Below are 11,793 nucleotides of genomic sequence, written 5' to 3'. Positions count from 1 at the left end.
CAGCAAATCTAAGGTTCCCTCTGGTATAAATTCCTCTCAGTCTAAAGAACTTTTAGCATTCTTTTATTGCAGTTTTTCTAGAGGTGAATTCTCTCAGCTTTTATCTGTCAGAGAATATCTTTATTTTACTTTCATTTTTGAGGGACATTTTAGTTGGATATGGAATTCTGTTTACCTTTTATTTTTTTCTTTCAGCACTTTAAAGAAGTTATTTAATTGTACTCAGGTCTCATTTGGTTCTGGTGGGAAGTCATCTATCAGCTTAATTTTTATTTCCCTGTTCATAATATGTGTAGGTTTTTTAATGGTTGCATCTGCTCCTTATATTTAGTTTTCCACAGGTTGACTGTGATATGTCTAGGTTATGTTTTACTTTGTATGGGTTTTGGTGAACTTCATGGATCTGTGTCATTGTCTTTTATTAATAGTGAATATTTCCTGGCCATTCTCTCTTCAGATATTTTTCTTGTCCTGTATTCTCTTGCTTTTCCTTTCCAGTTACACGTGCAGTAGATGATTTGATATTAACCTACAGCTCTCAGGAGATTTTTCCTCCTCTTTTTTCTTTTTGTTTTCAGTTTGGATACTTTCCATTTAACAGTCTTCAAGTTTTTTGATGCTTTCCAATGCTAACCTGTTAAACTCGTTTAATGAATTCTTCATTTCTGATATTTTTATTTCTAGCATTTCACTATGCTTGTATAGTTACCATTTTCTGCTAAAATTTCCCATTTCTTCATGAATGTTGTTGACATTTTCCACTATATTTTTTAGCTTTTTCATCATCATTATTTCAAAAACCCTGTCTGTTGATTCCAGGATTTTGGCCTCCTCTAAATGTTTTTTAGCAGTTTGATCTTATTTTAAAGAGCTCAACTGATAATTTAACATCTGGGTCTTCTCTAGTTCTGCTTCTATTGAACCCTTACTCTCTCTTACCATGGGTCTCATTTTCTTGCTTTTGCACCTGTCTTGTATATTTGTATGATAGACATTTTATATTTAAAAAAACAAGAGAGACTGAAGTAAATATTATTTGCCTCCAAAATGGGGCATGCCCATTTTTCTTCAGGCTACTTGAGTAGTGGCTCAGTCAATCTGATGTATATTTGATCTAGATCTGGGCTTTGTTGCAGCTTTAGTTTGATTTAGTGTGCCACTAGCTTCAAATATTTTGAGCGAGGGTAGAATCAGAACTTTGATTTCAGCAGGGTCAGAGTTTGGGGCATTAGCAATATTCCAGATATCTGACTTTCCTTTATAGCTAAGCCACCAGCTTTTGGAACTGTGGGAGATCTTTTCTTGCTATACAGCTTGGCTGCTAGGATTTTTTTTTTTTTTTTTTTTTGGTGACTGGGATGGGGGACAGGAGGATTTTTCTCAGCTCTCATGTGTGCCCTGCTCTTAGTTTTTTTGTAGAAGAATGCCCACAATGTCTGGGGGGATGGGTTTCTCAGCTCTTCTTCCCTCCTCTTAGCCTTCAAGAGTTCATCTGATGGATTTCTCAGCTCTCCTGCTTTGCCCCTTCATTTTTAAAGGGTATCTTGCTCTTGAGAGAGGATCCACTTACCTCAAGATAGGGAATCTCTCTCAGCATTCCTTCTATTATCCACCCATCTTCCACTTTTGGTGTGCTACATCCTTGTGGCTGGTGAAGAGCCAAGAGGTAAGGCTGGTGTGTGGGTGCAGGGTTCCTCTGTGGATTTGGGTCCTCCAGATTCTAACATCCATCCAGCCTTCGTGGGGCTGTTAAAGTTTTGTTAAATTTCAGCAGGTTTCTCCTTACTCCCCCTATGGGAGATTCTTCTTTTAAGCATAGTTCAACTAGGAATATGAGCAGACATGGATCTCTTCTCTCCTACAAAGGACTTGGCACTTTCTGGAGTTTGGTTCATTCAGGTTTCCTTGTGCCCTCAGCTTTCTGATGAGTTAAAAATATTTTTTATTTTCTAGCTAATCTGGCCTTTTTTTATTGTTTGATAGGGTGAGAGTTATATATTCTCTTATGACTTTCTATAATATTAGTACATACAAATCAGTAATGGATTCCAGGAATGGAAGTTTAAAAATTGGTTTTATTTACATACTTTATTAACTAGTTTTTAAAATTAAAAATACATGGATGATAAAAAGTTAAATTTTATAGAATCATAAATAATGAAAATCAACACCTTCCCATCTTAAGTCACCTAGTCCCTCTACTCCCTCCACAGAGACAAATGTCTTACCAGTTTCTGGTGTTTTCTTCTCAACATTGTATTTATAAAATGTATAAAGTTCTCTCCCCACTGTTTTTATTTAACATAAATGGAAGCATACTATATTTTCTATACTTTAACTTTTTCATATAACTATTTCATCATCTTGAGGACTTTTAGAGGCTGCATAATATGTCTTAGTATGGCTGTACCTTGGTTTATCTAGAAAGCTATAGATATTTGGATGTTTCCAGTATTTTTTCTGACAAACAGTATCATATATATGCTTTTGCCCATATTCACCATTGATTCCCTGGACGGGCATATTTACAATGTTTCATGAAGTCCCCCCGAGCTTCATATTATTTTGAAGTGGTTTCCCAAAGTGTTGGCTTGGCTCTTAGAAGTTTGTGGTATAGTTTTTGGGAGGACCAGACATTTCAAAAAAGGTATAAGGTGCTGGAGACTTGCCCAGCAGGAGACATCAGAACAAAGCTGGCTGTGGACCCTAACAGAGTCGTAATGATGTATTAAAATACTAAAAATGTAGCAACTCAATTGTAGCTCCTTCTTTATACATATATTGGGGTTTTTTAAAAGTTACTGGGGCTGGGCATGGTGGCTTGCGCCTGTAATCTCAGCACTTTGGAGCCTAAGGGAGGAGGATCACCTGAGGCTGGCAGTTTGAGACCAGCCTGGGCAACATTTTCTGTTTCTACAGAAATAAATAAATAAATGAGTAAGTAAGTAAGCCAGGTATTGTGGCACACGCCTGTAGTCTCAGCTACTTGGGAGACTGAGGCAGGAGGATCTTCTGAGCCCAGGAGTTGGAGGCTGCAGTGAGCTATCATCTTGCCACTTCATTCTAGCCTGAGTGATACAGCAAGACCCTGTCTCTTAAAAAAAAAAAAAAAAAAAAAATCTAAAGACTAACAACAAAAAACTTACTGATGCCTGATTCCTCTTTTGCCTCCTCAGCTGCCACCATAAAAATATTAATAGATAAATGCCAGTTTGTTTGGAATGCCCAGTGCAGCTATATGATTTGAGTGGTCCTGATAAGCAGGATCACATTCAAGGAGATTTTCTAAGGTTAATGAAGACCCATCTGGGACACAAGAAACATGCTCTATGTGATTTCTGGGATTTTCCTGTGAAGGTATTACGTTTTTAAAAGGAGCTTTTCAAAGTCAGTAGTAATTGTTTAATACTTATCTAACTAAAGTATATTAAGTTTGGTGATTGCAATTTGAGAAATCAGTGTGATTTCTTATTGAAAGACACCCTTATTGAAAAATGCACAGAAAGTGCTCTATCTTCCTCCCAAGATCTGGATCAAAAGAGAGATTTTAAAACATATCATAATAATGGCTTCTACTTATTCAATAAAGAATGTCATTTACTCCTCTCACAGGACCCCCTTCAGGGAGATTTTGTATATTGGGAAACAGGCTCATGAGTTTTCTACAAACATCTCTAAGGCTCCCAACTCAGCAATTGGCTGTACCATTCATCCAGCAGCTTTTAAAGCTATAAACCTATTAATCTTCCTTTGACATCTGTCTTGTTTTCCCTCATTCCCTCACCTCCAGTTCTGCATCATAGGTTTGTTCTGCTGCCTAAATTTCTTGAGAATCCATTTACTTTTTCTCCATTTCTTTTGCCAGTCCAAGTGAGCTGTTTCATCATCTCTTGTTTGCAATAGCCTTTAGTCTCCCATAGAATATCAATTCTTGTCATCCTCCCAATTCATTCTCCATTCATTAGCTACCATGAACTTTTTAAATGTTCGTTCTGACCATGTCATTCCTTGCTCAAAACTCTCTAGTGCCTTCCCAATGCCCTTACAATAAAATCCCTCATATGGCCTTTGTGGATCTGCACCACTAGTCTCTCTTACCTCTTAATCTATTGCAACCAACCCTTTTCCCTGTTTTTCTTTTCCAGCCACACTGATCGTCTTTCTGTGCAGCAAATCGGCCAAGCTTCTTCCACCCTCAGGGCCTTTGCACAAGTTCTTCCTTTGCCTTAGACTTCTTTGCTGGCCTGCATACTTCCTTGTCCCCTTTCCCCAAGCTAATGCCTTACCCTTTAGGTCTCATTTTAAACATCTTTTACCCAAGAAAAACTTCCCTGTCCAACCAAGTCTAAATTGGATCTCCCTGTTACTTGTTCTTACTATTCTATATTTCTCCTTCTTAGCATTTACCACAATTTTAATGATATAGTTATGTTGTACTTTTCTTTTTTTTGTTTTTTTTTATTTTTTTTCTTATTTCTTGTTTTGGCTCTTAGCTTCAATGTACTTTTCATTTACTTTTATTTTTCTCTATTATTAGAATAGGTAATACATACATACTACAAATTCAAATTGTACAAAACGTATAGAGTAAAAGTTGTCTTCTCTTCTCTGTCCCCCTGCTACCCAGTTCTCCTTAAAAGTAACCACTTTTGCATTTTGAATATACTTCCAGAAATATTTTCTGACCATACAAGCAATCATGTACATAATATTCCTGTTTATTTTTGCCTTTTATTAACACAGACACTATATGCATTTTTCTGCCCTTCATTTTTATCTGTAATAATGTGTCTTAGCAATTCTCCTATATTAATATGTAAATAGTGGCCTCTTTCTCATGTACCATATAGAATGGACTTACCATAATTTAATTTCTGTTGTTGGGCATTTAGGTTGTTTTCAGGCTTTGGTTACTACAAACAATGCTGCATTGAATACTTTTGTATGTAAAGTCATTTCCCATAGCCATACCTATAGAATAAATTCCTAGAACTGAAATAATTGAGTTAAAGGTTATGTGCATATTAAATTTTGGTAGTTATTGCCAAACATGTCTTAACGGAGGTTTTACCAATTCACATTCCCACTGGTGAGTGCATGTTTCCTCGTAACCCTGTCAGTGAAAATTTTTCTTTGCCAATGTAAGAGATGGAAAAGTATCTCTTGGAAACTTAAATTTGCATGTTTTTGCTTCCTTGCAAAGTTATATTTTCATATGTTTAAGAGCCATTTGTATTTCTTACTTGGTGAACTGTTTCTTTATGCATAAACTTTGCTTACTTATTATTTAATGTGTGACTAACTTGCTACACGTTAAGGTTGGTCCTGGGGGTGCAGGGATCCTGTATGTTTTGTTCATCACATAGTTCCCGGCACTAGAATGAATGAGCCTCAAGATCATGCAGTGGTCAGATCCAGAACTCATGTTTGACTCCAAAGCCCACACGTTTTTCCCGTAGAAACACTAAGCATTTAATTCACCGCACCGGGGCCCAGACAGGTAATGTAAACCGCCTTTAGTACGTTGGGAAGTGAGGACTGTGGCAAAAAGGCGAAGAAATGTTTATCTAGCAGTCGCAGCCACTATTCGGCTCTATTTTGCTTCCCTGCAGGCCCACTGTTAGCTCTTTATTCTGAGGCCAGCTTTCTTGTGAGAACTCCTAAATTTTTAAATATTTCCAATCAAAAGAGTGCGGCTCAAATGCAGGCCACCGGCAGCGGGTTTGCAAACTCTGGTGTAACCAAGACTGGGAGGCTGATGAGGTGAGATAACAGCCAAGAATCGGGGACAGGGGTTGTACGTTAGGCAAGAATGAGATTCTCTGCCCAAGGGTTTCGCCTCGGGGGCCGTGACTCCCTGAAGGAAGATTGAATTAAACGCAGTTTGGCGTCAGAGCAGGGCAGAGCAAGGTTGCTGGAGGACCACGCAGCCATCCGAAGCGGGACTGGCCAATCCCACTTGGTTTCTCCAGCGGCGCACAGACCACCGCGCGGGCCGTTAGGGCGTTTCCGGGATAAAAGGAAGGACCGACTGCGCATTCCCTCGCCGACTCTTTCCCAGCCAAGCCGTCTGTGGGGGTGGGGAACCACAGCGCTCTCCCGAAGCCACTCGGCCCCCACTCGACCATCTACTTCCTTCCCTGATTAGGCTCCTCCCTGTTCCCCGCAGTCCGACGACTTCCGTTTCCCTCGTCGTCTGGGAAACCGCTGACTTCGGGCTGCGCAGCGGTGGGCGGAGCCAAGATGGCTGAGGAGAGACTCGCGACGGTGAGCGCCGAGATTTTCTTTAGTGTTCCGGCCGCCGGGCAGGGCAGGGCAGGGCAGGGCAGGGGAAGACGGCTAGACCCCTGACCCAAGCATCCGCTCCTGGGCAGAGGCGGAGCCCGGTCCCGAGCGGCTTGCGGGGGACGGGGCGACAGTGTCCCACTCGCGCTCCTCTGGGCACTTTTCGCCTAGTTCGAGCCCGAATTCTAGGCGGCACAGGGCCTGTTCCAGGACTTCGGTCCCTCTTGGGGTGCGCTGGTGGAAGAGGGAGCGTTTCACCAAAAATGGCTCTTTTCTTAGTCCCATCTTTCCTTTCTCTCGGGGTTTGGAAAGGGAAGCGCTACCATTTATGTACAGTTTCTGATAATAACATGGATTAAGATTTTAATATGACAAAGCCTGGAAGCTTTTTGCGTCACTGCCTTCTGCCAGTGGGGCGGGACTGTTTTCTGTGTTGTGATTAAGTTTAGGAAAGTACTGTTTTGGAATTCAGCTGATGTCTGTTAAGTGTTTTAACTCCACAGAGCTGCTGCTGTAGCTCTGGATTACAGAGTAGTCCTGATATATTCAGGATGACCCAGTAGTAGTTATTTTTTGAGGCATATGTCCATAACTGGATCTCAAGTCCCAAGTGTGAAATCTTGTTTACCTTGTTTTTAGTATGGGGTTTGAAAACAATCCTGCCCATTTGTTAGAATGATTTTAGTTATTCGGAATTTACTGTCATTTGAAAAACGCCCGGGAAAACATAAAGTAGCAGCTTTTGGCTGTTTTGCAACTTAGTTTTGGCCAAGGAGCAAGGCCAGTGTTATTGGCATAGAGTTTTTTTGGTTTGTTTCCTAATTTCCTTTCATTTGCAGAGTAATCGCATTATTTTACTCTAATCAGAAAACTCTGAATATGGAGGGGGTCCAAAGTAAAGATTTTTATTAAGATAAAAATTTAAAAAAAATTAAAAGTATCCAGCCTGAGCAACATAGTGAAACACTGTCTCTACCAAAAAAAAAAAAAAAACCCAGCGGGGCGTGGTGGTGCGTGCCTGTAGTCTCAGCTACTCTGGAGGCTGAGGCAGGAGGATCACTGGAGTCCCGGAGTTTGAGGTTGCAGTGAGCTATGATAACACCACTGTACAGGCAACAGCAAGACTTTGTCTTAAATAAATAAACTGATAGGTAGTGTGATTTATGTTACTAGGTTTTAGATACTGAAAACATACAAGAGAAAAATACTTCACCTACGTAATCTTAAATGTAGGGTATAAAGGGTAACATGACATTGCTACAAATAGAGTTTATCCTCTAGTGCTCATTGCAGATACAGATAGGTGTAACAGATTATGAACTTGATTTTGTGATGACAGAATTGTCCTGTATATTTGAATCTTTAATAGTGTTTTAAAGAGAATAGCTTTTGTTCTGATATGACTTTAGTACTTAAGCCTGACATTAACTAGTTATTTTTATTGTTGTCCAGTTTATTGCTAACAGTGTTATATTTATAATAATTTTACCTTTTCAAGTTAACCAATGCATGGAAATTTGAATTTCTGTCCTTTTGGGAAATGATCTTGTATCATCTAATAAATTCAAAGAACTCAACAATCTCCTAGACCTGTGTCCCATAAAATGAAAGTGAAACATAAGCATATAGTATCAGAATATTCATTGTAGTACTGTTTGTAGTGACAAAAAACTGGAAACAGTGACTGCTCATTAATAGGATAATAGATGATTTCTGATATTTCCATACTATGGAATATTATACAGCCCTAAAAAATGTTACAACTATGTATGTTGACTTGGAGGGATTTCCATGGTGTACATTTATATTAAAGGTAGGTGTGGAGTGGGGTATATTGTGTGATCTTAATTTTTTTTTTTTATTTGAGACATATTTTTATTTTATTTTATTTTATCGCTCTGTTGCCCGGGCTAGAGTGCCGTGGCGTCAGCCTAGCTCACAGCAACCTCAAACTCCTGGGATCAAGCAATCCTACTGCCTCAGCCTCCTGAGTAGCTGGGACTACAGGCATGCGCCACCATGCCTGGCTAATTTTTTCTCTCTCTATATATATTTTTAGCTGTCCAAATCATTTCTTTCTATTTTTTTTTAGTAGAGACGGGGGTCTCGCTCTTGCCCAGCTGGTCTCGAACTCCTGACCTCAAGCAATCCACCCGCCTCGGCTTCCCAGAGTGCTAGGATTACAGGCGTGAGCCACCGTGCCCAGCCTTAATTTTTTTTTTTTTAATTTCAGCATATTATGGGGGTACAAATGTTTGTTACGTATATTGCCCTTGCTCCACCTGAGTCAGAGCTTCTAGCATGTCCATCCTTCCAGGAATATTTGTTAAATGAAGAAATGATCATATAACTATATAAAAATGAAAAAAGAACAACAAAAAAGAATTTATTCTATATACATCAAGCTGTGAATGAGATTGGGCTATTAGAATCCTTTCAATCTCAGAATGTTCTGGAAAGTCAAGAAAAAGACTTATCAAAAAAAAAGATTTAAGGCCAGGCGCGGTGGCTCACGCCTGTAATCCTAGCACTCTGGGAGGCCGAGGCGGGTGGATCGCTCGAGGTCAGGAGTTTGAGACCAGCCTGAGCAAGAGTGAGACCCCTGTCTCTACTAAAAATAGAAAGAAATTATCTGGCCAACTAAAATATATATATATATATATATATATATATATATATAAAAAAAAATTAGCCAGGCATGGTGGCACATGCTTGTAGTCCCAGCTATTCGGGAGGCTGAGGCAGTAGGATCGCTTAAGTCCAGGAGTTTGAGGTTGCTGTGAGCTAGGCTGACGCCACGGCACTCACTCTAGCCAGGGCAACAAAGTGAGACTCTGTCTCAAAAAAAAAAAAAAAAAGAGTCTCATGCTCTATGAACAGAAACTTTTCAAAAGAAGATAGACTAATGGCTAACAAACATGAAAAAAATGCTCAGCGTCTCTAATCATCAGGGAAATGCAAATCAAAACCACAATGAGATATTGCTTATCCCCAGTGAGAATGGCCTTTATCAAAAAGTCCCAAAACAAGAAATGTTGGCATGGTTGCAGAGAGATAGGAACACTCATATACTGCTGGTGGGACTGCAAACTCTAGTGCAACCTCTGTGGAAAGCAATATGGAGATACCTTAAACAGATACAAGTAGAACTACCATTTGATCCAGCAATCCCATTACTGGGCATCTACCCAAAAGAACAAAAGACATTCTATGAAAAAGACATCTGCACTAGAATGTTTATAGCAGCACAAGTCACAATTGCAAAGATGTGAAAACAACCCAAGTGCCCATCAGTACGTGAGTGGATTAATAAAATGTGGTATATGTATACCATGGAGTTCTACTCAGCCACAAAAAACAATGGTGATATAGCACCTCCTGTATTATCCTGGATAGAGCGGGAGTGCATTCTACTAAGTGAGTATCCCAAGAATGGAAAAACAAGCACCACATGTAGTCACCATCAAATTGGTTTTAACTGATCAACACTTAAGTGCACATATAGTAAGAACATTCATTTGGGCGTCAGGCAGATGGGAGAGGGGAGGAGAGGATGGTTATATACACATGTAATGGGTGTGGTGCGCACTGTCTGGGGGATGGACACACTTGAAACTCTGACTCAGGTGGGGCAAGGGCAATATACGTAACAAACATTTGTACCCCTGTAATATGCTGAAATAAAAAGATCATAAAATAGCTGAAAGAACAAAGTATACATTCTTTTTTATTTGGAAGATTAACATTTTGTTGTTATGAAATAGATCCTACTTCTAAAAGAGTGGATGAAATGTTATATGTATGCTTTAGAGAATAATAATAGTGGAAACTTGTGTTCCTACAATACGGATTAAGAAATGGGTCATTAACAATAACTGAAACCTAAATGCCTCTCCCCTACTGCATTTTCCTTCCTCCACATCAGAAGTAACCTCTCTCCTCAATTTTATCTTAATTATTCTTTTGCTTTTCTTTATAGTTTTACCAGATATTCCCCAAAGAGTGTATTAGTTCTTTTTATTTATTTACCTTCATTTTATTCATTTTTTTCAATGCTGTATAGTATCCCACTGTAGTAAAATACTACAATTCTCTATTCTAGTAGATGGAGATTTGAGTTATTTCTGATTTTTAATTATCAAAAACAATGCTTTTGTACACAGAGCCAGGACTAGGGTAAGGAAAGTGAGATGCTTAGGGTGCAAACTTTAAGGAGTAAGAAGCAGGAGTGCCCCCTTAAAGTTGCATCCTAGGTATCTCACTTGGCTCACTTTAGTCCTAGCCCTGGCTATGAACATTCTTATATATGTCTCCTGATGTAATATCTAGGAGTTTCTCTAGTATATACCTAGAAATGGTTTGCTGAGTTGTGGGGTAACTTTATTACTTATGGGAAACTCTAAGGTGATTGTAACAATTTATGCTTCTACACTGGTCAATAGGGTGGATATGAAATTGTCTTAATGTGATATTAATTTACATTGCCTTGATTATTAATGAGTTAGAGCATCATTGATTGTCCCTTTTCCTTTTCTGTACAGTTCTTGGTTCATATGTTTTGCTTATTTTTCTACTTCACTGTTTCTCTTTTCTTTTTTTCTTTCTTTCTTTTTTTTTTTTTTTTTGAGACAGTGTCTTGCTCTGTTGCCTGGGCTGGAGTACAGCAGTGGTGTGATCATAGCTCACTGCAGCCACAAACTCCTGAGGGTTCAAGTAATCCTCCTGTCTCGGTCTCTTGAGCAGCTGGGACTACAGGAGTCCACCACTATGCTCAGCTACTTCTAAAATTTGTTGTAGAGATGGGGTCTTGCTGTGTTGCTCAGGCTGGTCTCAAACTCCTGGACTCAAGGAGTCTTCCCATCTGGGCCTCCCAAAGTACTAAGATTACAGGTGTGAGCCATTGTGCCCCGCCTGTTTTGAAAGTAACTTAATTTTTTGTCTTTCTTTTGTGGAACAGAACTTCTTAATTTTTTTTCCCTTAATTTTAATATAGTTAAATATTGAAGTCTTTTCTTTATTGGTTTGTGCTTTTGTATATTGTTGAAGTAATCCTACCCTATCTTGTATTTTTTTCTAAAGGTTTAAAAATTTTGTCTTTTCCATTTTAGTCTTCAATCTATTTAATTAAATTAACTAAGTAATTTATTTTAGAGATGGGGGGGTCTCACTATATTGCCCAGGCTGATCTTGAACTTCTGGCCCCAAGCAATTCTACCGCCTCAGTCTCCCAAGGGTCTGGGATTACAGGTGTGAGCAAGGTGCCAGGCCTTTCACTCTGTTTAAGTCCAGTTTCTTTTTCCCTTATAAAGCTTTTTCCCTTGAAGTCTATTTTGTCTAATTTTTTTTTTTTTTTTTTTTTACCTGTTCTCCTGCACCTCCCCATTATGGCCTCAACACATACCCTCCCCCTTTGTATTCCTGCTGTAACGATCTTCAGCCTCCCCAAGGTAAAGAGTGCTTTCCAGAATAGTGGGATGAAATAAAAAGAGAAAGCACATAGAGTTTTAA

General features: G+C 39.2%; 1 protein-coding gene across 1 annotated transcript in view; it reads left to right on the top strand.

Annotated features, from left to right (window-relative positions):
* Nucleotides 1–6,238: 6,238 nt before the first annotated feature.
* The window catches only part of BBS4 (Bardet-Biedl syndrome 4), a 60,743-nt gene continuing 55,188 nt past the window's right edge, over nucleotides 6,239–11,793 (top strand). Inside the window, exon 1 of the mRNA XM_069457811.1 lies at nucleotides 6,239–6,267. Within this exon, the coding sequence (XP_069313912.1) occupies nucleotides 6,244–6,267 (24 nt within the window). The 5' untranslated portion in view covers nucleotides 6,239–6,243. The remainder of the gene's footprint in view (nucleotides 6,268–11,793) is intronic.

The sequence above is a fragment of the Eulemur rufifrons genome, chromosome 2 (assembly GCF_041146395.1).
Source record: "Eulemur rufifrons isolate Redbay chromosome 2, OSU_ERuf_1, whole genome shotgun sequence".
Lineage (NCBI taxonomy): Eukaryota > Metazoa > Chordata > Mammalia > Primates > Lemuridae > Eulemur > Eulemur rufifrons.
The sequence above is the reverse complement of the archived record's forward strand: the minus strand, read 5'-3'. Positions and strand labels throughout refer to the sequence as shown.